General features: G+C 41.0%; 1 protein-coding gene across 7 annotated transcripts in view; it reads right to left on the bottom strand.

Moving 5' to 3' along the window:
* Window positions 1-26,548, bottom strand: part of TMEM131L (transmembrane 131 like) — an 81,464-nt gene that overhangs the window by 39,753 nt on the left and 15,163 nt on the right. For all 7 annotated transcript variants that reach the window (XM_032108225.1, XM_032108229.1, XM_032108228.1 and 4 more), the window contains exons 4-7: window positions 5,994-6,065; window positions 4,976-5,099; window positions 3,795-3,911; window positions 1,692-1,802 (exon numbers count right to left, since the gene is read on the bottom strand). In XM_032108225.1, the coding sequence (XP_031964116.1) occupies window positions 1,692-1,802; window positions 3,795-3,911; window positions 4,976-5,099; window positions 5,994-6,065 (424 nt within the window). The remainder of the gene's footprint in view (window positions 1-1,691; window positions 1,803-3,794; window positions 3,912-4,975; window positions 5,100-5,993; window positions 6,066-26,548) is intronic.

The raw sequence follows: 26,548 nt of genomic DNA, 5'->3' as shown, positions 1-26,548 counted from the left end.
ACTTAAAATAGAAACTGGACAAAGCAGAATGATACCATTTTTTTAAGGGATCTGCATCAGAATATAAGGAAGGTGAATTAAAGAAGGCACTTCTGGAGAGAACAGCTAGCTGTAGAGAAACATTCTTCTAAAAGGAACCCGAACTCAAACCATAAACTCCTCTCCAGTATTTAGATCTTGTCTTTCATCTTCAACAGCTGAGGAGCCCATCCGACTGCTGCAGCATTTCTGCCCAAAATGATAACATGCAGTGAAGAGTGTTTCCTCAATTACAGCACAGCACAGAAAAATTACACCCAGGGATTGGAGAACTGAGTCAACACTCTCTCCCACCTCATGTCCTACAATGAGGCCAGTGCCAGGTGGTACCATGCTGCACTGCTAAACACGACCTCAAACTTGTACTCCATGCAGATAAAGCATAGGATAATGTTTGTCACTCTACAGTAAGGAAAATGTCAGATGTTCCCCGAAGCTTCTCTACTCAGGAATTCAGACTGAACTGTGAAAAAGCATGTATACAACTTTCAGACACTACCTGACAACAACCCATCAAGCTATGTGAAGCTATGTGAAGATGCACACATAAACAGCATAAAAAACCCCTTCTCAGTTCTACCTCTAGCACCCCAAATTACAAAACCTTAAGATTTTTGCTTCCTTTCCAAGACTCTGTCTTTGTACATCCACAAGCAAACACAATGATGTGACTACAACGAACAGACTGGCATGGAAGAAAAGAAAGGGAGAGAAGGAAATTGTGCACTATCCTTGCATAGAGGTAAGATTGACCTAACATATACATAGCAGACTGAAAAATACAATATGTGCTGGCAATTTTTCTCAGGTAGAACAGAAGGCATCACAAAGGCAATGAACACAGCTTACATTTAGATGAAGTATTAAATTTTGTTACATGCTAAGATATTCTAAGTATGTTTTTAGAAAAACAGTGTCTGTGTATAATACAACAGAAAATCTGAACGATCAATTTTTCAAATTAGTTATTCACTTGAAAGGCTCTGTATGGACTGGAAGACTACGAAAATACCTGCAAGTGCAACCAAATGACAGAAATCATTAACGCTTCTTTCAACTCAAGTATTTATGCCTCATAAATTCAGCTTGCTTTGTTCTCCAGAGCTCCTTGTCAAAATGAGGTAAGCAAAGCTGGTATCTTCAGCACTGATAGGGGCAGGAGGGATTGCTGCAGCCTGATTCCCAGCTCCCATTCTCATCCATGCAGCACGCCATGCTGTTTAACTACGGCAAACTGTTGGTGCAGCCCTGCTGTGAACTCACATGGGGAACTGGCCAGAAGTAAAAAACAGAACAAACCAATACAACTTCCTGCCCTTCTCAATTTTATGGTATGAAGTTTATTTTTTTGTTAAGGACAGACCAATTCCCCAGTTCAGTCAGAGCAGGGCCACACAAATAGTTTTGCCAGCACAATTTAAAGGGCACCCCACCACAGGAGCACAAAGAAGAACAAGTGTGAATAGTTTAAATGCCAAAGACTGCCTCATAAAAGCAGCTGATAACCCTGTATCTTGCAATCTTTATCCTGCAGTCACTGGTACTTGGATTTTTTGCTAATGTTCCTTGCTTGCATCCCAACAACCTGAGGTCAAAAATCTTCTGTGGTTAAGCAGATTTAGGTTTCATCCCCCTTGAAATGTATACTGTACCAGTGTGTGTGATGCCTGAATGTTTTGAATGTGTGGAAGCAGTAAGTAGGCATTTGCTAGCTGCACTTTAGGTTCTTCTGGAGAAGACATCAGAGTTCCTGTTCCAAAAACCTGGTATTAAAAAAACAAGGTCATTACATCAACACCTAGAATTTATACCAGCAACTTCCAAAACTATTTTGCTAATAACAACAATCTTCCCAAGAAACAGATCAGTTTTTCACGTTAGATTCTTTTGAAGGACAATAAAGTTGCAATGTAGAAAGTAATCATACACATAAATAGCACTTTAGAATCATCACTCATTCAGGCACTATTACAAAAACAAAACAAAGCACTCACCAGCAGAGCATCAGGTGATCTTAAAAAGAAAGTATCTAAATTCTCCTACTATTCTTCAGGCAATTACAATACATGTATCACCATTTGGGAGTGCAGTAATTTCTGAGAAAACTTTGTTACTAGTCCCATTGAATACTGAATTCAATGGCTTTGCCTTAAAAACTGAGTAAAATATTTTCTCATTATTTTGGTTTTTAAAGACTGCAATTTTCAGAACACTATAAGATTTGTAATTTGGATGGTTCTACTGCATTTATATTTTGCTCCACCAAGATGAGTTTATGACAATAACTGGGGGTTGTGGAGCCAGGAGGTATCAAGGAGGCAGGGGATCATTAGAGGCTAAGAAAAATTACCTGGGGCTTTTCACTTGTATGCAAAGATTTATTATTTTTTAATAGGAAAAATCCACATCTTTTTAATTAAGAGGATAATAAAATGCATTCTACGTTCACTGAAGATCTTCGACTACAGACAGAAAATACCAGAACAAAGGGAATATGCCATTTGCTTTTAATGCAGGTATTTATAAAGTACATTTTACTATAATGGTACCTCGTCTCCATTTGGGTGATTCTTCTGTACACACTCTTGCATAAATGCATTAGAAACATCAAAAGCTTCAAGGCTTTGGGGCTCTCAAGAGCACTGTAACTGTGCAACAAACACTCAAGTCATGCCTCCTTTTGAAACTCTTAATCCTAATGTGAGCTGAAAACATGGGCAGCTACTTCCTCTGTCTCAGGTGGCTGGTGAAAATGTACATGAAAACCAGTCTGCTACTGACTTTTGCAGCAGTCCAACAGGAAACAAACCAATTTTGAGGTGAAACTGACAACTGCTTCCCTGCAACTTGTTGATAAAAGGCTGAGCTGACTGGGCAATAAATGAAGGGGTCAGGAGTGAGCACAGGGAGGGGAGAGATGTCAAAAAGAAAAGGTCAACCACCCTATAATGCACTCCTCCTTGATGAAATGTTACTGCCAAATGTGGCATTACCGCTAATAAATACTAGATAAATGCAACATTTGTATTAAAACCCCGTGTATTTCAACTGAACTTACCTAAGCTTCTATGTAAGGAGCTTTGTTTTCCAGCACAGTAACAAAGTACAGGAATTAAATAGTTTGATGATTGATTAAAGCTGACACTCTTTTTAAATCACAAAATTCAGGATTACGACTTTTCTTTGCCAAATTAACAAGAATTTGGAGTACATAGTGCTCCTTATAAAATTTTTAAAAAGGTAGACCTGCTTGAATTCACCAGTTAGTCAGAAAACAGACAGCCTTAATGCACAACCATTATTTTGACTTTCATGCTTTAAAGGCCTAAACCTCTGACCCTGTGCTACATCCCCAATGTGTTTACATAAAATCCTGCAGAGCAGCTGAAAGCCACCTAAAATATTTCCTAATGGGTTTTTCCCAATAAATGCATTCCAGCACAGTGCAGTCTAGACTGCACTAATATATGAAACGATCAGATCGTGATCTTTTAAGTACACACATACAAATGAACTTGGTTTTACTACCACTAAGAGCAGTAATTTTAATGATATACATGTATGTGATCATGACACTAGAACGATCTGGTAAAAGGGATGAATTGTTAACACTACCCCACCTGATCTGTATCAGGAATTCAATGAACTTTAAAAGTCTCTAAAACTATGAAAATCACTTTTTAAAACGCAAGTAAATCCAAAACCCAAGCTAAAAATAAGAGCAGTTCCCTGATATGAAAAACAAGAGTAGTTACCTGATATGAAAGTACTCCATGAGATGAGGTATTTATAAATAATGAGCTTTCAATACTGCCTTCTTCCGTTGGCAGGAAGAGTACTCTGAAAGACATCTTTCCCATCGCTGGAATCACCTGCAGAGACCACAAAGAAGCTTGCTTGCTTGGTGCCAGGGAGCACACACTCACCATTCAGTCACAGGGCCCAGAGGACACTTCCACATGTACATCCCTGTCTGTAGATCCCACTAAGCAGAACCTCAGCGCTGAGAAGTTTCATCGGTGCACTCTCAACTCTTACTACAGACAAGAACCAAAATCACACAGCAGCTTGCCAAGTTATGGCTGGAGTTTCTCAGCTAGCATGGAGCCTCATCAGTCAAGGCTTCTTTTTGCATAAGATCTTAACCATGCAGCACTGCCAGCCTCTGCATGCCCAAAAACACTTCCCCCACACAGAGGCAGATGGCTATAGCAAAGTGAATCAATACCTCTGTGATACACAAGCAAATCAGTCAAAGCTGAACTTAGGCAACACTATTAGTAACCAGATAGTCTGGCTGGAGGAACAATGATGTTTATGTCTGCACAGTTATGCCCATCCAGCTACAGTAAAAGCAAAAATCAGATGAAAACATAATAAAACCCCTTTGCACATCAGTGGAGGATAAAAACTGAGCTTCATCCAACTGAGATCACAGCAATTCATTCTTAACATGCATTATATTGTTATACATTGTTAAAAAAAATCAGAGTTAAAATAATGGTCTTAGATCATAAAGGCAATTATGCCCATAATTGCAATACAAAATACATAAAACATTTCACTGCAGGTTTTTCTGACAAATATGCAAGGCCACTCAAAAGACTGAAAATTCGTGGCTGTAAAACACCCACATGCCTGTGGATTACTGCATAATGCTGCTTTAGAGCAGAATGAGATTTAAACAGCCTCTAACATTGAAAAATTTTTCTCTTCTTCTGTTACTGTCAAACACATTTCCTACTGCAGGTTTTGGATGTCCTCTCCCAAACAAGTCTAAGTAGAAGTGAACAAAAAAACCACTAGCAAAACAGAAAAAGAGTTGGAGGTCCTACAAAAAAGCACAAAAACACAGAATGAAGAGCTTATGCCAAAGGAAGCATGAAGGCTTGGCACTCGGCCATTACATAGTTTCCAAAAGTACATCAGCACTCACCCGGCTATGAGCAGGAGACACATGAAACTGTCTAGTAGCTGTAAACACTGAATTGACTACAACATCTCTATCTCTACTAGGGTTGTAGGCATGCAGCATTTTAGCTCTGGGTAAACCCAGTAACCTAAAGCAGGGGGAAAATAAAGTTAAATAAATTATTCACTTTATAAACACAGGCAATGCATGAAAGAAGCAACACATATCAGTTTAAAAAATGTTGATCTGCAACAATTATTTAGTTGTAATTAATCTTTGGAAACATGTCAAACAAATTTTGTCTTTCCCGTAACACTGGGATGTAGGCTACACTTAGCCAAAACTCATTGGAGTAACTAGGAGTCAAAAGAAAAAACAACCCTTACAAAGCACAAAGTTTTGAATAAAAAGGTTTAAACAACTGATTGTTTCGTCAGCTAAAGCCATAATTCTCTTAAGGCTTTTGCTTTAGTTAGTACATCCTAAACCCCAACAGCTTAGGCATTCCTCCAGTACACCCTCTGAAATACTCCTTTAACTCACAAGGGGACTGAGTTTCTTTCTGATTACTGGTAGGTCAAAGGCTGATTATCACTTAAGAACAATTTTTAAAGTTTTCTTGAAAGAGTACTAAGAAAAATCTCATTTATTCTACCAGTATGTTTTGCTTGGGACTCTCTGGATTTTGTTTTTAGAATTTAAAGGAAACAAGCTATTCCCCCGCTAGAAAGGCAATCTTTCAAAAAACGAACAACCAGCATGAAGCAATTATTTGACATTCATGCAGAATCACCTGAAATATACACCCAGAATACATTATATCCCCTATTAGCTTTTCCTCCTTCTCAGAACTATGTTGATTTCTACAAAACACTGCAAGGCAAGAAATGCACTTCCAGCTCTGTGGCAATTATTTACTAGTTCTCTATTTTTCAGAGGATGGCATGGTCACAGCTAATGCTTCTTACCCAAATGGAGCCCACTATAGCTGTTCCTCCACACTTCATTATTAACCAAAATAACAATAACGTAAGATACTCACTGCATTCCAAAATGCAGAACTGATGGGTGAAAATGTAAGGCCTTCCCATTTGGAGGCATCTTTGCTGAGAAGCTGAAAAGAAGGGAAAAGAAGCCACGATTAATATTTAGTGGGCATGATGCTACAATCTGCAGGGAAGGAAGATACATTACAGGTTCTTAACTCTTTATATTCTGAGCCTCCCTTCCTTGCAAAGGTCTCCCCAGTCATGCTGACACAACTGTTTATGGGGCTGTGCAGTAAACTACAGAGGGAAAACAACTGGAAAGAATCCTGAGGAATGAAAACTATGTCAGCATGGAGCAGATCTCCAGTCTCACCAATCCAACATCTATACCAGCACTGGTATGAGCACACCTGAGAGATGCAGAGGTAGAAGAGTAAATAGCAGCTTGGGCAAAAGCCGACATCAAAAGAAGTGCCTGTATAGCTGTGGTTTTAATGCAAAAGCCAACTCATTTCTTCTGTGCAAAAGAGAGTAAGAAGTACTATGAAGCACATACCTCATCATCTTTCCTTTGCCCTACAAAAATTCACAATGAAGTTTCCATCAGTTCTAGCACGTTTTTAGCTTATTTCAACATTACTCAATACCCTGTAACATAGAAATTCCACGATATCCTCACCATTTTCTCAATTAAAACTTGTCCTCTGCAAGTCCCAATGACAGTGGTATAAAAGAAGCCCAGCACCTCTTCATTTTATCTGCATACCTAGTGCTACTCAGTCAAAAGCTTCCCGAGAAGCAGTCTGCATGTTGAATAGCCAGAACCAGTTTCATATCTTTACTGGATGATGCTAATAAGCATCCTAGCAAGGAGGAGTCCAAGAAGGGAAAGATGGACTGTGGTCTCATTGGTTATCCAGCTGCTTTGCATAAGTTGTTGTAGTACAGTCAATTGGTTCCCAATTTGAAAATGCAGTTCTGTAACATTACACCTTTAATATCTCTTAGTGTGTACATAATCCTGTTGTTATATTCTAAAGCAACAGACACCATAATTTAGTACCCGTCAGGAAAAATGATGTTTATTATTATGAAAACCCACAACTTTTATGAAAACATAGAGTCACAGAAAGGAGAAAACTCCCTCACTACTATAGCAGGCGGAATATCCAGGTAGCATTCCTGAGGAGCTGCTAGTGATAGTCTCCTTCCAACCACCTTGTCTCTGCAGCAGCCAGCTCTTGCTCCATTCCTAGAAACACTGCAGCAACCAGCACCTTCTTCCCCTTCCAAAAATCAGCCTCAGGGACGTACTCAGAAGGTAAGTCTGAGTACTGTTGTAAACACATACAAATTAAAATTACTACTATAGTAAAAGCCACAGACATTTGGGGAAGACGCGTTTCTTAAAGGGCCTCAGATCCTTTTACTGTATGCATACACATAAAGAGCAGAATAAAAGTTAAGCCAGTGGTTTATGCACTACAGTATGACCTTGAACCCCACCACTGCTTAAGTTTCTAGCATCTTACAGGTACTGCTGAAATACCTTTTCTCACCAGAAAAATCTGTGCTGAGAACAGCAAGAAGTTGAGTGCCTCTCTTTGCCAATTCATGATATTGGCAGTAGCTCTCCAAGACTTACTAACCCTCCTTCTGAGGAACTCTAGCAGCATCAGCTCTCTTCCTCTCAACTCTTGCTCTTTGCAGTAGGTACCAAATGCACCGGCTGGGTGCAAATCCAGCTGTGGATGTAGGAGACTGCATTTCATTTGCTCTAGGTGAACAAGGCCATGCTGCAGCACTGGCTCTTAAAAATGCACTGTCTTGCTCTTTACCCAACCCTCTACTTGTCAAAAAATGGGAAAAGCCCTATGAGAGTAGCAGCAGGGGTATCCCAGGGATGCCATTTATTCCTTCTGGAGAAGGCGGCCTGGACCTTGGGTGGCTGAAGCCAAGACTCAGTTAACAACCTCTGCAGGCTCTGAGCTGGCTCCTGAGCATGGAGATAACTTCGGAGCATCCCTGTACACTGCTTGACCAGAATGGTCCCATGATTACAAGACATCCAGCTTCTGCTTTGCACCCCACTAAAGCTGCCAAATTGCTTCAAGCTCCAGCCTGGCCCCAAAAGCATAACAGCCACATTCCTATGGCACCGTGCCCATCACCCAGCCCACTGTCCAGCTCCAGGGTGTCTGCACCACTTATCAGTGGCCCCAAAGCAGTACCAAAACGTAACTTGAGAGCTGAGTTTCTTCAACAACAGAACTAGTGGAAAGAGAACTACCACTGTTTTTGGTTGGGCTTTTTTTCCCCTCAAGGGAAAAGGTGACAGATTAGAATAATGGCAGTGGGCAAGAGAACATTCTGCTCGTGACACTCGAACAACTAGGATGCACTTCGAAGTGCATCACTACTTTGAAAGAGGCCCATCTACATCAGAAGTGTACTTTTCCAGTTACTATCTCTAAAAGGCAGCTGGAAGCTGGCAGAAGCTGGCAGAACACCACTGCACATCCCTGCGTGTGGCAGCGCAAGTTGCTACAGCCACCCTGACCTCTGAGGGCACGGCCGAGACCAAATACGGGGGTCAGGCACCTAAATTCAACCACTCACTCCCAGTTCGGGTATGAACGCATAATCCCCCAGTTCTGTAATCTACACATTCTCATAGGATTGGTTGATGTTTTCCCCTCCCTGTTTTATGCAGATTATGAATATTCATTTTCCCTAGTTGATTATGCATCAGTTCTAGAAAGTTCTGTAATCTTCAACACCCCACTGGCTCCTTCCCTAAATCCCTCCCATGTGTTGATCCCATTGGTTCCCTCAGCTTTAACCCTGCCTCCTTCCCTTAATCTCATTGGCTGTATCCCTTATCCCCGCCTTTCCGATCCTCACTATAAAATCCCTGGACCCCCTCCGATTTTCGGCTCTTCATGCCTGGTCCGGGTAGGATAAACCTTCTCCATGGAATGCATACGAGGACTGCCCTTTCTCCTTCGTTACCTCCGCCCGTGTGCTCTTCCATCCAGCTTCGAGACAGCTCCCACAGGTGAGGAGCTGGCCCTCTATGTGCATTTTGTGAAGCCACCTTGAATCAGCAGGGGTGCAGCCAGATCTCCGGCCTTCTCCTCCTAGCCAGCGCGCTGGGTGCCCCCATCACCTGCACCCGCGCTCCAAACACAATTCAGGTCTCTCTGAGGGATCTGACGCACAAATAAACACCAAGGTAATTTATTGAGACATTTAAAATATGAAGTCACTTTTAACAAAAAAAACTGTTTTTTTTCCTCTAAGAACATCATTTCACCCATAGATTCACCTCAAATTACGCCAAACACTGCTCTTTTAGCCACAGATGATGTGTCCAAAAAAGTACGTGGATCCTGTCATGAGAATGCCACAGGCTTGGGGAAGACAAATACCTGCCTAAGAATGTAAGTCTTGAAACAACAAATGTGGAGGAACAGGCCTCTTCACAACAGAAAAAGTGTGGTCTCCAGCTTCTCTTTCATTGCTTTTAAAATCTGCTAACATGCCATTAAGCATGCCATCTAACAAAGCTGGACCACAGCCTCCATGGCATCTCTCTTTTTTTTGTGGCAGACTAGTTGAACATCATCTCCTGAATGACAGATTTTGATAGAGCAATTCAATTCCAGCATTTCAGAGGACATTTTTAAGCACAAGTGAACCGGAGGGAAACAGGAGAAAGAAACAGATGAGGGAAAGGAAATTCTTGGCAATTACTTTGAACACTCAGTATGCATCAAAAACCTAGTTTAAATGGTGCTGTTACCACTTCCCAGCCCAACAATTTAATGCCCTTCCTCCCATCCATCCACACAATGTATTTAAAACCCTGACACCGTGAACCATCCATTTCCATGAAAAAAAGTGTAAGAAAAATCGAAACACTGAGGAGGTGAGGGAGAGCTCCACATGGTCACACAGAACACCAGGAAGATTGGGGAGAGGTTCTGGCAGGAAAGGTGAGGCTGAGCCCATGAAACCTCCAGCTCATTACCCTCACTTGCAGAAAACACCCAGCAGAAAGATAAATCCTGAGCATGCACACAGCCATCAGGAATGCCTACTGGAGAGAAAGGTGGATGTGGAGCTGAAAAAAGCAGGCTGGAGGGAAGGTTGGTTAAGGAAGAAGGGTGACACCGGGGGAGAAGAGCAGGATGGAGGAATGCAGGCACCGTTAATCACTTGTGCAAACAGAGGAACACATAACTGTAAGGCAGCATTTTTAGGGGATTTTGTTGTTTTTTAGAAGGTGCGTGAGCTGTAAAATGTTAAGCTACCATATTCCCTCCACTAAGCCCCAGAGGTGCTTCAACATGGAGAAGTTCCAGCCTTTCACATTGTTTCCTGCTTCAGGAAAGAACATTTTGGTGTCCTGTTGATGTGGGACTAACGAAAGGAGATGCTAATACAGGGATGTTGAGAGCACTGTTAAATATAGCATTGAAATTGTTTTGCCCTTCCTTCTTTCAGTTCTGTTAGTCTGTGATGTATTAAGTAAATACAGGTAAACACCCAGGTCATTACGTACAGTCTCAAACCCTGTTATGCAATGTATATTACAAACATTTGTTCAAAATAAGCAAAATCCTTACATTTCCCCCAAGTCCAACAAAAACAGATCTTTTTTCATAGGAGATTTATTCCTACTTCACTGGTTGAAATCACAAGAGAAACATTTCTCCTAAAAATGCAAACAAAAGAGCAGATCTGTTCTGAACAAATTGCTGGAGATTGCACTGGGGGTTTTTGTTTGTTTTGCCTTTTTTTTTTAAATGAAACTTTAGAACTGAGTAATTCATCTGGTTATACACATAAAACACTCCAACTGCAGAATAAGCTGCGTCTGACCAAAAGTGAAGGACATTTCCTGGAAGGAAGGTTATCTCCATGTTGCTTTTTCTTCTATTAGCTCCTTTAAGTCTCCCTTGTATCTTTATTCATTCACTTGAATTGATTACTTCATACTATCTTAGCATACATATTATCTGATGATTCAGATAGCAACATCTGTAGTTGAAAATAATCACAAATGCTACTTGGTTCCCTTTCTTCTTCCTTCCTTTTTTTACGCTTTGTTCACAGCACATGCTGAAAAAGCAAGTCGGGGAAAGGCATTTTATTGTTGGGTCTTTTGCTTTATGGCTGCAGGATTTTCTTGGAAGCAGCAGGCAAAAAGGATTGGATTCTTAAACATACAGTAGGTCTTTTTTGTGTGAATTTGTTTAGGCAGTACTGTTTTATTTTTCAGTATATTGATAAAAGTAAAATTTTACTTACGTTGAGCATTTTGGCACTTAGTACCACACATGCAGCAATGTTAATGAACCCACAAGATGAGGTTTTGAGATATGAAAGCGTGTATGCATTGTACAGGAAAGCACATTTTTTATGCAAACTGAAGTAGAGAAAAGGAAATAAGACCCCTCATTTACTGACTAATTTTAGATTCATTCCTCTAGACTACAGCTGATAAAGAAAAAGCAGAATGGAACACATACAGAAACAACCAAACCTAGATAGTTTCAATCATTCTGATTACAGCTGATGCAAAGAAATTATTTTAACAAATGAAAACAGGTAATTAAGAGGTAATTGACATAGAAATATAAAATGCAGATGAATCAAAGTCTTATGCAGAGCTAATACAAAGGTTTGGTTTGTCATATCCCTAGTCCCTCTCTTCTCTCAACTTCCCCTTTACCAAAAGCAGTAAAAGCACCAACTAGTATTAGGAACACTAAAAGTACAGCTCCTGAAAGACATAGAGTAGCTCTGAAAGAGATAATTAAATTTTTTGGAAATACAAAATTAAAACTATCGAGGCAACTCTGCCAAAACCAGAAACAGGAACTGTTTTAAATTATGATTTTTTTGTAACCTTAATTTCCTTCCTAGAGGCAGAAAGAGTCCTCAGAAACCAGGAAATTGTCCAACTTGCAATAACCCTGCACCACTCATGGGCAAGCTGTATGTGGTGTGTCTCTGTGGGGCTCTGGCACCTGGAGAAGAGCAGTCACACTTGCCACCTCAGCTCCAGAGGCTTACAGGACTTCGCCTGAAGCCCTGTACTGACCTGTGGCAACACATGAACCATTCAGTCTTTCTAGATTTTCTTTTACTTTTTAGAGAATGACCAACAGGTGAAAGAACACAAATGTGAATTTTGAACACTGGAAACCTAGAAGTCGAAAGGCTCCCTTATTTTTTAGCACTGCATTTTTTTAGGGAAGAGAGGGAGGACTGACTCACTGCTTCTGAATGCTTGGGATTTGTAACCCATCATTAGGAATTCACTTACATGCTTTTTACCAGAGAGCTGTGCTGCTTCTGGAAGAAATTCTTGACCGTGAGGGTGGTGAAGCACTGCAGCAGGTTGCCCACCAGAAGTGTTCAAGGCCAGGTTGGACAGGCACTCTGAGCAATCCAGTCTAGTGGAAATCTCCCAGCCATGGCAGGGGTATTTGAACTAGACTGAGGTCTCTTCTGACCCATTCTATGATTCTGGAAGAAGGATGGTTGCCTTTATTTCCTCTGAAGTGCACTATGTACATCAAGGACTGAATCCTCGACTGTGGAAAGTAGGAAACGCCAAAACATGTGCATGCATACCTGCTATTTTGCATGGTTTGGCTACAGGAAAATAGGGAAGGGCAGCTAAACCAAAAGAAACCAGTGAAATGCATGAAACAGTCTTTCTAAAAACAAATCCCATAATTTATGGCCGAAGTTATAATTTAAGGAGGAATACAGGTCTATCAACCTTTTCTTTTCTTTGTATTTCTTAAAATACTGAAGCTGGCAAAGCAGCATAATATAGCTAAGACCTGCCCACAAAAGTTTCAGTGAGCTGGTAACTTATTTACAAAGGCAGTATAATAAAGAGGTAGGTAAGCCTAGCTCAACGTGTAAAGCACAAACCATTCCATTACTTCCACTTGGTCCCACGTGCACTGCTCTCCTCCAGCAACTTGAGCAGCCTCCTCTGCTCCATTACTCTAGCCCTGGTGCTTCCACAGCCACAAGTCTCCTTCCTGGGCAACCATCTCTCCTCTCACTGCCTGTGGTCCCTTTTCCTACCAAGTTCTGCAACAGCATTTACACAAACCACCTGCACGACAGTTACCTGAGCCAGCAGTGCTTCAGTTTCATTCATTACAAAACTACAACAAAATTGCAATGATCAAACTTAGAGTATCTCACTCTATAGCACTTAAAGCCACATTTCTCAAGGGGATAGAAATGGAAGGACACAGGTTAAAAAAACCTGGCTTTTCTCTCTACCCTCACACCCAAACAGTCTCCTTGAAAATCGTCCAAAGAAGTTAAATGCACACCACAATAAAAAACGAGATTAAGACTCATGAAGAAATCTAGGGGAGATGATGATCAATGAGGGACAAAGTGCTATAGTGAGCGTCCTGGTGAAAAGAAAAGGCTTTCTTCCCCAGCTGCGCCTGTGGTTTGCAGTTTAGTAGCAGGAGCAGCACAATAAAGCATGTTTAAGAGCAGAATGGAATTGCTCCCTCACATAAAATCAGTCCCCAACGTCTGAAATAACTGAAATCTGTTAAGACATTAATTAAATTAAGTCATTAATTCACAATGACTTGAATTAATTTGAAATTATTTTCCAAAACCTCTTCTTTGAAATCCTTTACTCATCCAAATTTCAAGCAACAACCAACACTCCCTAGCGATGGTCCAGGGGGACAATGTACTTTTTAGGCATCTTGGATAGACAGTAATTATGCTATTTGTTTTGGATGACTGTACGTACAGGCCCCACTAGTTCAAAGTGCACATCAAACATATTTTGGTTTGAAGCACCTCTACTGCTCCCAGCAAATCCCAAATATCCTAGCAGGCAGAACATCTATCTTCATTTTACTTCTGGCTTCATATAATTCAACCATTGCCTTTTCATTCTGCAGTATTTCATGAGGCAAACTCTGATAACTGCTCTCAAATAAAACCCTTAGCATGCCTTTCTCTTTTTTAAGCTTCTTTACAATTTATCTTTTTCAAAGTAGTCAGCAATCTTCCATTAAAATTAAAATCACAGAAACAAGAGAATTTACTCTTTTCTTTTTATAAGTTCTTCCCAAGACAAATTAAAAGAGCCAATTGACCAATACAAACACACAGTTTTGGCCTTGGTATTCTTGACGTTTTGTCTTTACCAGGTCCTGGACTTGTGGGTTTTAAGAAAATACTGCATTTCATGTCCCTTTGAAGACTGCTTCTAGCCCATGAGTTTGCAAAATAAAATCAAAAATCACAAAGGCAGCTCATGCTCTTTTTTTTCCTTTTTAAACCTCAAAATTTTTTAGCCAAATTCAATTTTTTTTGCCTAATATGCGTACTCTATAGTTGCCAAACCCTCAAAAATCCCAGGAACATTTAAACTGCCTGCAGAACAAACACAGGTTTGTTCTTCAAAAACTGCCACTAAGATCACAAATAATTGCTGAGATGTTAATTTTTGCCTAGCTTACTCAATTAACCAGAATTAAGAAAGGCAGACAAACCTGAAGCACCCTGGCCTATTTAATACATGTACAGAAATGGCTGCTTTTTGAAGAACGCTGCGCAACTCTCACAACTCAAAACCCCTACAACAGAAGCTATGAGTCTCCACACTTCTGAAAAGATCAGGCTGTCTAGCCACACTCCTGCCCAGCATCTCTGAACAGAAAATGAGACATTTTGAAGCGAGATGTGCTGCTCACAGCCTTTTTCAGACACTTTGACGACACGAATCCCAGAGAAAGGGTACACAGAGAAGTACCTAGAGAAAAGGCTTCCACGGTGTCAGCACACTGCCTTCTGTGGCTAAAAACAAAGCACTACTGCAAGCCTTGAGCTGAAATACCATGAAATTTAAATGACTGTTCTCTACCTACAGTTTTCAAAGCCTTTTATTGAAAGCAGTCAAAATTCAGAGCACAGCACCATGAAAGAGGCAGGATAAAAGAACCTCAAGAAAGTCAGAAGATAGGCCACAAACCCACCTCCCTTGTACCTAAGAAGAACACAATTATTTTTACTTACTAGGTAGCAAAGCCTTATTCCTGTGCTTGCAATGGCAGAACAACAGCAGAAAATTTTAGTGGGAAGGGCAGTTTTTAAGCACAACCCTGTCCTAACATAATTACAAATTGAACAGAACAAGAGGCAGGCATTTTAGAAGAAACAAATTCAATCACACCTACCTCAACTAAATTAATTCTCACAAAAGTAACAATGAAAGTTATCTGCTGTTCCTGCAGCGTGTCTACGGAACCATTACCAGTAAAGAAGGAAGAGATCCAAGTGAAAACAGACCTCACCTTTTTAACGCCCCAATTGCAATTCTGTTTTTAACAGTTAAAACAAAAATTCATTTCATCAAGCACACCCAATTTTACTCAAAAACTCCCCCCAAGCTGAAGAGCAAAGGGCCAACTTCTGTCAAGTCAGTAGCAACCCTTCCTCCTTCAAGAGTTTCACTTTCACATGCCAGGGAAACTAGTTTTCCTCCAGCTCTGAGAATCTGGCTCCCACCTCAAGAAAAGCAGGACGCCTTGACAGGAAGTACTGTGGGGCTGCAAAGCTCACAGCAATAGGAAGTTACATTCTTGTCAAATTTCATTGCACCCAACCATTTCCTTTTCCTACATCAGGCACAGCCAAAAATTTCTATCTTGACACAAACCATTTTAAGTTACAGCAGTTCAGCAAAATGCATGAAAAAGAGCTCTGTGGTCACTGATAAGCTTGACCTGCTTAATAATTAAGAGTGATAATCTTCCTACAGTAATTAAGAGTGATAATCTTCCTATGGGAGCTGGCTTTTGCTGTTTCTACATTAATCCAAGCCTTTTAGTTCCTTTTCATAATGAAAGGGTACAGGCCTCTAGGACAGCATGTATTTGCCTGCTGGAGCTCAACAGCCCATAGGAAACCTTTACACTGAATCCATTAAGTACTAAAAAACCCACTGTTCTTTCCCGTGCCTTGCCCCTCCCCGGGAAAAGAAAAAAAAGAATGCTAACTAAAAAGGAAACTAAAGCAAATACAAGAAAACTGAGACCTAGGACTTTAAAAAGTAGGAACTTCTGCTTTTAATTTATTCCCCCCATCTGGACAGTGCACCTGATACCAGTTTCCCTGAAAAGTTATGGAAAAGTCACTAAGATCACGTCTCAAAGCTACAAAAAATACCCAGTAGTGGAAAACAACAATCTGGACTTTGCATTTTTTTTCCTCTTTTGTGAATTTCAGCCCAAATTTTTAAAAACAAAGTATAATCATTGAGCATTAACCTTTAAGAATAGTAATTTACCAATTAGCATTCAATACCATGCCTTGTTTAAGCCAATATATGAAGACAGACAATCAAAGGGAGCTCAGTATTGAAAACTGTACAAGTTATCTCCACAGCTTTTTGTTTTGTAGCCTCAAATGCTACAAATGCAAAACAAGCAAACACTCCAATATACAGTTTTGCTTATTTTACAAACTGATAAGATGCTGGGGAAGTCCCTCAAAAACTTAAAACCATTAACCACTTGCAAAATCCTTTTACCAAATATTTGCTTGAGTAATAGACCAAGACCAGCTTTCTCAGGGCTATGTTTCCATTTTATAAGGAGAAAAATTATTGCCACTATTGATTGCCAAACTTATTAAAAACTTAATTATGTCCTCTAGCAGATGAAACTTCATAGAAGACTTTCTAAAGCATCTCCAAACTACCACAAATTTAAACTACATTAGTTTTCTAAAAAATACATAATTTGTCATGTAACTGAAAAGCATTTTCACAAGCTGTACTATATACGAATGTGAAAATACAATGCAAATAAAATTATAAGGAGAAGAAGCAAGGCTACACTTTTTTTAAAGGTACTTTAAGCGTGATGCTGCAGGGGGAAGCTGCGGTCACACAGTCATCCTACACACAGCAGAGAAGCAAAGCTGCTCCCCCACACCCCAGGGGCCACTACCAATCTTCAGCATGAAAGGTTAAAGTTAAGTCACCAGCCAAATACCAACACCAAAAAAGTAGCTTCAACCCCAAACCACCACCACTATCTCACAGGAGCATCACTCTCTTCTTGTTTTCCACCCCTCCGGTTGGGATGTATTACATCCTCTTTAGTCCCCCTCCAAATGTTTTGGTGTCATTTGACAAAGAGTAACTCATTGAATCTATGCCATATGTGATGTATGGTTTTTTGGTTTTTTTTTAGACAGGACACAAAATACAGAACCTTATAAAGAACCTTTTAAAAATAGCAATATAGAAATTGCAGACTATTTTTATTGTTCACTGGCATTTTATTAACTGACAGCACTGTACATTTTCATCTTCGTCTCTATGCTTCAGCAGCACAGTCATATAAACCTACTCTCAAACAAAGAGCTTTTCTCTTCTAGCTTCCCATACAAAACTCTGGTTATACTTCAAAGTACATCCCCTCCTGCAGTCAGAAAAAGAAAGGGGAATCCTCCACAGCGTCAGTTCATTTCCACTTTTTCACCTAAAGCCAGTAAAGCCCCGTGGTGACAGGACACCACGCAGACAGCCTGCAAAATTTCCCCAGCTGCCCCTTTTGAAAAGGGCAGCTTGCTGAGCTCTCCTGTCTTGTGTCACTCGTCACTCTGGGCTGTGGTGTGCAAAATGGAAAGACAGCTCCATGACTTGGTGCTATTAATAAAAGCAAGCACACTCACAGTGTATTTGTGACCTACTCCTAAGTACTACTGTGTATTTATAATTCACTAGATTATGTTGTTAAAGGAAACACACAGATATGAAAAAATTTATACCAGAAAATTCAAACTGGCAAAAATACAAAAAAATTGGCATTACCAGGATTAGTAGCTGCAACACTTATCGCAGAAACCACCAGGTCCTTACAAAACATCTGGGATCTGTTGAAGCCAATGCACAGCATATGCTCTCAGCCAGTTTCTTCTGATGTACAAAATGCTGCAGTGTTCTGCTATTATACAACTCAGAACCATATGAAACACACCCTGTTCCACAGGTTTATTAACAAAATGTCTACCACCAAAGAAACTCAGGTATGCTGTTGCTCTGAATTCCAGCAAGGGGCACCTACAGTCCACAAGTTAACATTTGCTTCCTTCAGCAGGGTAGCTGGCGAAGAAAGGAAGAAGAAAATTAGCTGACAAGAACAGCAGGAAGTCAGCTTTTGATTATTTTATATCCATTTTAAAAAGTACTTTCAATCAAGTACAATATTAAAACTCCACCTCCCTTAGATTCTTGCTTTTCCTCCTGTATTTCAAAGCTAGGAAGCTAATCAGAGTTCACCAACTTGAAATGTTCACCTGTGAAACCAAAGCAAAAGCATCAGTAACGCTATTTTTAGTTTCTTGACAAGCCTCAAACCAGACATCTGCTTCCACTGCAATAAAGGATGCACTTTGCTTCTGCATGCCCCACATGGGGTTTCTCAAGCTGCCCATGAGAGGAAAAGCTCCTCCAGACAGGCCAAAAATCCTTCTGCAGCCCAAAGGTGTACTTAACTGGTCTTGGCCACACATCTCTTGACACTTCTTCCTCTGCAAGAGAAGCAAACTAGTGCCATGGTCCCGCATGGGAACCTGCACAAAGGTCCCAATGAAGCCACTGGGGCTTCTCATAAGCAGAGGGACTGCTGGGGTGAACTGAGGAGCAGGACTGATGCACAGCATTTTGCCCCTTCTTATGGGAGCATTTGGATACATGGATGGACATGCATCTGAATCAAGAGCAAGACATAAAGCTTGGCAAGTGCATCCAGCCTCTGAAGAGGCTGCTTCTGTCACTCTACAGAAATAATTTACATTAAAAAAGGAGCAACAAGGTTTTGTAAAACAGATCTTCAATCATGTCAGAATGGAAGATGTGGCTTTTGGCAGGAATATGGCAAAAAAGCAGAGGAAATTAAAGAAGCTTAAGATGCTGCCCCAAACCATGGCCAGCAGTAGGTAATGTGGATTTGCAGTTACCATGAAATCACAGTTTCGACACCTCATCTTACCTTTCCACAGCTTGCAAGCTTTCAGTGGACAGAGGGAAAATAAAGAAGATGTGAGTGTTCAAACAAAGTGTCATTGTCCCCAACCCAGTACGTGCACCCAGAACGACTTAACCTCCAAGTCAGGCATCATGACAAAGTCACGGATGACATGGGACAACCTGAATTTTTCCAAGTCCCAAACAAGCTTCCTCGGCTTGGGAACAAAAGCAAAGGTTCTCATCTTAAAATTTGGAAGCATACACTCCATATGGCTGGGCACTGCCCTGCCCTCCCTGCACAGCAAACGCTGCAGTAATTGTTCCAGGAACAACAAAACACAGCCCATCGCTTCGATGACCAGAAAGCATGAATAATTGTTTTTATTTACAAGGAGAGAAAAAAAATCCAAGCAAGACTGAAAGCATGGGGACCAGGGCAGGGGTGTGTGTTTGTTTTAAAGCGACTACCCGCATCTGCGGGATCAGCCACATTATCCCAGCAACACTGAGAATGCTCACAAAGGCCAGAAATGTCCCCTTTTCAAAAGGGCAGCTTAAACGCTGCAGAAACTGGGTCAGCGACAGGCCACAGAAATACCTAAGCAGGCAGCAGGCACCTCGCAAGCTGTAGGCAGCAGGCTTGCAGCAAAAGCCTTGAATAAAAGACAGAACACACCAAGACAGAAATCAGACAATAGCTATTGAAGAAAGGCAGTTAATAGCAACAAAGCACGTAAAGCACGGGTCAAGGAGTCGGTCAAGTACAGGCCCTTCAACTCTCTACCCTTCTTCAGTTGCCAGGAATCCAGATTTAGACACAAACCAGAGACATACATGGCACACAGCACCAGCAGGCAGGCACAAAACGGAGCAGACATGTTAAATACACAACACAGTAAGGAACTGCAAAACTTATTCTACAGTATTACAGGGCTGCTCACTTGCCGAGGGCAGCACAGTGCTTCTTGTTCTTCCAGTTTCGTTTGAAAAAAAAACCCCCAAAACAAAACAGGAATTACACAATTTCTGCTTTTATATATATATATATATCATCTGCATATATTCATCATCTCTGTGGTTCAGGTCTTTACTGTTTTACATTTATTGACATGTAGACACCTTAATTTTAAAATGCCAACCCACAACTGCAATCGATAGGACAGTGTAATTCAGCATAAAATATATTTATGTAGGCAAAATCTAAGGTGACCTACAAAGTCACTAGTGAGTTCTGACTTGCTGACTGCATAATAGCTGACACCAAATGAGTGTGCAGCAGGACTGCAGCAGACATCTGCCAGCCACAGTCAAGACACTTGATTCTGTTTTGCACAGACCCTTAAAATCATTTGACGTGAACAGAGGTGGTGGTTACCCAAGGTGTAAGCAGTTATGAATCAGTCACTCCCTCCTTCCTCTCATTTCACTTCCCTTTTGCTATTATGTATCTTTCCCTTCATTGTTAAGATTGAAATCTGCAGTTGTCCCTTATCAGTTTTTCCAATCACTTTAAATGAGCAAGCTCTCATTTGCTCCCTCCCTACCAGTATTCTTCGTTCACTTTGTGTTTTTATTGGGGCACTTTTTTTTTGCCTGTTTTTTTCTGTTCACAATCTTTAGTATTTTTTCACTTGTTACCATACTCTGCCCCGGCCCTCACCTCTTCGGCAATTACACCCCGTCCTTCCCCTGCTGCCAAATTCTAGCCCAGACATGTTCAGCACCACATCCAAGCAGTTTCCAGTGCCACGTGCAACTTGCTGGCTGCCCAGCCTCTCTCCCCCCAGCCAGGCAACCATGCATGGATGGTGGCGTCCTGCTTCAGGCAAGTTTTGCCTTGGCCAACACACTGCTCTGAGCTTTGGTAAGAGGCATCAGTCTGAAGAGGAGAGCCCTGTGCATCAAAGCAGATGGGATCTGTAAGCAGCACTCCCAGAAAAAGACATAGTGGTTGCAGACTGCCTTTTTTTTCTGTAGCAGGAAGCCCAGTGAGTCCCAAGGCATAGCCACAGCCTCTGCCCCAGAACACAAACTGAGGCTGGGTGCCTCAAGTCTCCGAACTTACATGAAAACCTGAGCAGAGAGGGCAAGCCAGGCAAGTCAGAAATGCCAGAGGTTTGAAAAGGCTGCCTCAACTTCACCTGCCACCTCGCTCCCTGCACCAACGGGAAGCTGCACACAACATGGGAAGCAGCGGAGGCAGCAGAGGTTGGGGGGATGTGTAACACCAAAATTGGGCACATACATGTATGCACTTTAATGCCATCTCCTGGCCCTTACCCTGGGCTCTGAAATTAGAAACCTGTCATTCCCCCTCCCTCCCAAGGACTGGGAAAAACACGCTGCTTGCGAGGGCAATTCGAAGCAACTAAATTAAACTCCCTGACCATCCTCTGGTAAAACTGCTTTCTCATTGCACAAGGAGCTGCAGGTGACCAGTCTTCCTTTCAGCATCTAAAGCTCTGTCCTGAAATTGCTCCTCCACCACTGCCCAGGTAGCTGGGGAAGGAGCTTCTCCATAGAAAAGACAAGATACTGGCAGTGGGGATGGATCCTGTCTGTCACCATGGGCCAGTTCCAGGTCACGGTACAGGTGAACCTTGCCTGGCTGCTGTAGTTACAGTTCTTCTGTTGCTCGGAAACCCATTTTTTATGCAACATGACCACTCCCATACCCTCTACATTCACCTTGCCTTCAAGCAACAGATGAACAATGCACAAATGCCATGATGGCATTGTGACTATGTGGGATAGCTAAAATCCTGCAAAATAGTCTCATGCCTCAGTAACATTACTGATTTTCCCACTTGGCTGCTACCTTGCTGTGCCCCCCCTCACATGCACAGCCCCTCAGGCTCTGGCTGGGACCAGGGTCTGATGAGCCTAGAGGGGATGAAAAGGGGAACAAAAGGCACTCATTGAAACCTCACAGTGTAGTTTCTTGTGAGACAAACACTGCTGGGCATCCAGACAGACAGTGGGAACTTAAGGAGGGGAAAGAAAATCACCCCTCCTCCTGCCACATCCCACAGTAAAACCCCACTGCCCCTCCACCCAGAGATTTAACATCAAGACACCAGGGTAACCACTGCACTGGGCAGCACTCATTTACAGTGACAGCATCACTTCTCCAAAATGCTCAGGATTTGTGGCTATTTGAGGTGCAGGAACTGACCTGCCACAGCATTATTTCAGCCAGGATCTGGTGCTCAATACCCAGACTGCACCAAAACTGTGAGTGTCCAACTCTGTGCATGGTGACAGTCACTTGTCAATAATTTGGTAGAGTTCTAAGGTAAAAAGACAAACCTTTTATATTTCAATTTTGAACCCTTCCAATAATGCTTGTTAGACTGTCCCTACTTTTTAAGTAGAGAGCAAACAACTTCACACAGTAATTCTGTATTAACTACTGCAAAGGCAGCTGAATCTTTCAGGATGACACCTAGTACCTACAACTCTGAAATTTCATGCAGTGTACATCTTTATACCCTAAGAAGTAGTCAAGTAATTACTTTAAAAATTACAGTTTTTATTTTCTTCCAAATGTAACCAACTTTTTTATTAATGAATCACCATGATTTAGCCTCCAAAAAAATAAAACAACTGCATTGTCAGATAATTCAGTAGAATTCAACTAGTTTTGCATTTTATCATACAACTCTCTCAGAATTCAGCTGTGTTGTGCAATGACAACAGCTAACACTGAAGTCTAAGTGAAGATGATGGCTTTTAAACACATGTCCCCATAGACCACACCTGTTTATAAAACAGCCAGCCTGGAACAGAGGAGTAATTGACAACTTTTACATACTCCCACCCAGAAAAGCCTTGAGAACACGGTGCACTTTGGCACGCTGACACAAGCGGCGAGGAAGTCCAAGAGCCTAAAAAATCCGGTGCACGTGCGATTTCAATTGCTTGTGTAAACTGCACCTCTCATCCAAGAGCACTACAGCCACGGAGTTAAAAGGCAGCACAACATGCAGGAACCTCAAGACTTTGGAAGCCATTCAAAAGATCCTCCTCACAAATAATAAAAAAACAAGCATGCATCTGTTTTTTCTCTCTCCGGTGCTAAACACATCATACTGAGACTGCTGAATCAGTGTCAAAGAAGTCTCCAAAGTCCCATTTTGTTCCAAGTGTATTCCCAATGGCAGCACAACACACTGCTCCAACAAATGCCGGGAGATGGCATTAAAGTGCATACACATGTATGTGCCCAATTTTGGTCTTACACGTGGCTTGCTGAACCTGTTTCTGTCCTCACTGATAAGACATAAATACCTGCAGCTGAAGGACTGCAAAGAGCTGCCTGATGTCACCAACCCTACATGCTTCCCATGGAGGAACTCTTTGGAAATGCTCACCAGGAAAAGAGTACCAGCAGGAAGCAGCATACCAGATATCTTTTCTTTTCAATTTGATTTTGATAATAACCAGAAATCACAGAAACAGTTCAAGCAGCTTCACAAGAAAGGTCAGACCTCAGTGCACCAACAAACTTAAAGAAGTGTTAAGTATTAACATTTGGATTCACCACTCAACAGCCACTGTCAGCTCTGAAAGAAGTGTACAGGAGTCAACAGCAGCATTCACAGTGACTCAAAACCAGTCCCTAGAGTTCCTAGAAATCTGAGTCTCTGTAAGAATTCCCTTTTGGATCCTCTCCTGGGACCCACAAAAGCTTTTCAATCAAGCCCTCCAGTAATTCAGGAGGGGAAACAGGCTCTAAGAACATGGCAGAATTCAGGGGTCTCAGAGTACAACAAAGAACAGTAAAAAGAGAGAGATTATTAACTTTCTATTAGATCAGATATCAGCATTCACCCAATTAAAAAAGGCTGGGAAATTCTCCTCAGGAGATAAAAATAAATGTGCTACCAACAAGGCAGATAGTCATCATTTATCTCTATCCACTTTGTAAAGCTGAGACTGCCTATTTAATTCAAAGTTAACTTTTTGTTTTGAAAGGTACCTATGTGCGTAACAACAGAATAATGCTTCACTCTCTCAAAGAAAATAAACAAGACCCAAAGAGAAATATTAAAATAATGAATAGCAATTAAAAAAACTGGAAAGCAATATAAAATTATTTATACATGCAAAAGAGTTAGCAAAAATCTATGCCAAAACAATTTTGGCTTAAGGTCACTTTTTTTCATATACACATATATATATAAAATTCAGGCTTCTGAAAGTCTTCCCAAGCATTTTGACATTTTGATGTGTGTCAAATTATCATGCTACTGATACACAAGTGTCTCCAAAGGCCAGACCAGTTTCAAATCTTAGTACTGCAAAGGAAGCAAGTTCTTTCATAATGCAAGCAGAGCTATGTTACTGCTTTTGGCACATCACATTGGCCAAAAGAACAGTTTTAGGCTTAAAAAAATATTGAGTTGTTTTCTGCATTTCTTTTATTTCCTTATGGAACATGCTGTTGCAAACAAACATTCTAAACAGAACCTTTTCTTTCTCATAAAATCCAACTCTGAAACACAACAAAACCATGAACCAGAGTGAACACAGCCCGTACTTTCAACAGCACTGAACAGGATACACCATCTTAACTTTCTCATTTTTATTTCCAAGTCTTTACAGCTCCTTCATGTGTCTTCACAAAGTTTTGAAGCTGAAGTTGGCTTTTATCAGGCAGTAACTAAAAGCATTATTTTGCACTTCAAATTTCTTGATTTTGCCATCTGCAGCGTTCTGGTATGCAGGTGGGTCAGATGGTAAACAACTAGCTACAGCTCACTGGGTACTGCAACGGTATCTTGAAGCAGACATGGGAAGATGAGAACTTCAGTAAAAATAAGAACAGAGGCCTACTTCTCACCTTCCTCTCAGAAAATACTACTTCTTTTCCTCATAATTCTGAGCAAAAAAAGCTTCTTCACTGTCTTTGAGAAATTCCCATGTTTATATAAAGTCCAGTTGTTCTACAGAAATTAAGGTCTGTTTTGTAGACACACACAAAATATCCTGAGTTATCCCTGTCTAATTATATTTCCATTGCTATTTCTAAAAGTAAAAATAAAAAAACCCTCAGCTTTATTTGTACACCACTTTGGGGCCAGGAGGTGGAGAAGAAGATAAGGTGACAATTAACACCATCAGCTTTGCCCTCTATCTTCCTTATCTCAGTTGGCAGCCTGGAAATAACATAGAATGGTAGACCCCTGAGACAACAAGCAGATACCTAAATTATCCATACTGATCACATGTTTCTCCCAGGTGATTAGCTTATTTGATGAAAGCAAACTCTTCTACAAATACAACGCAAATACGCAGTGAGTACTCAGAACTCTGCAAAAGAGTTCATACACACTGCCATCACATGCAACGATAATATTTGATATACACTGTTCCCCTCCCTGAAGTGGACAGGGCCCTTCTGTCCTGATGAAGAAGGGAGTTGGTCACTTTGCAATAACCACCAAAAATAAAAAGTCTCTTCCCAAAGCAGATACTGAAGAAAGTGGATAAAGAATGATGTTTAAGACAATGTAACTAAGATGTTTTTTAAAACTCAGGTTTGAATTTATAACCAATACTTAACTACAAGTGGTGTTGGTGTTGTTTTCCTGCTCATCTTTTTACTTATGTTACTATGGCAAATACCCAAACTACTGAAGAAGTTCCTTCGCCTACTTGCCCACAAGCCATGCAGTCAGAGCCACTGTCAGGGCATGAGCACAGCTTTCCTAGAGCATGTTTCCTCATCAGATAAAAATATGTGAGTCATTAAAAGCTAGGTTTGTGTCACCTTTGAGTATCACGAAGATGAGAGCCGGTTACAGCTGTGCCTATAACTCTCTATTACACTGCATTAGAGAGATTTCAGGACACTTTATGCTTTGCTTATAATAATCAAGCCAGAGTGCTGGGGTTGATCATTCAGAAGCAGACCCTACACAAATTCCTCAAATTGAGCAAACTGTTGTTTAGGCTTTTTTCTATTTTGTCACAATCTGCCAATCTGCAACAGTGGAAAAACTGTGGAGGGTTATTCTTACAGGGTGTCAATTTTCAGACTGCTGACACTGGTCTATGATTCGAGATGTCTATTGTTTAACAGCATAATGGTAAAATTAAAGTTACTGCAAATTAAGTCCTCTTATGGGCAATTAAGAAACAGTTATTATGGAGGTGAAAATAATTAATTAATAATAAATGCACAGACCGAAAGCTAGATCCTTTGCGGCCCACTGCCCACAAATCAGAAGGATTAGCCTGAGATTAACAGACATCTGAAATCCATTACTAGTGTATTAAAATGTAAAAGTAGAAGCGTAAGAAGAAAGTTCCTATTCTGAACTACTTATATTACAGAAGCAGCAAGTACAGGCTAGGGGGACACAAAGTTTACAAATGGACATGGACAAACACACCATAGCAGCTGTTTACTTTTGCTTTTCTTTGGTTTTTTTCCCCTCTTCCCTAAACACACAAAATGTGTCCCAACATCCCCTTTCTCAAAACAAGGCAGGTTAAGTTTAACAAGAAAAATGCCATGTTCCCAAGCAGACTTGCACAGCCCTCACA

Source organism: Corvus moneduloides, chromosome 5 (genome assembly GCF_009650955.1).
Source record: "Corvus moneduloides isolate bCorMon1 chromosome 5, bCorMon1.pri, whole genome shotgun sequence".
NCBI lineage: Eukaryota > Metazoa > Chordata > Aves > Passeriformes > Corvidae > Corvus > Corvus moneduloides.
Note: the sequence above shows the minus strand (reverse complement) of the source record. Positions and strands in the feature narration are given on the sequence as shown.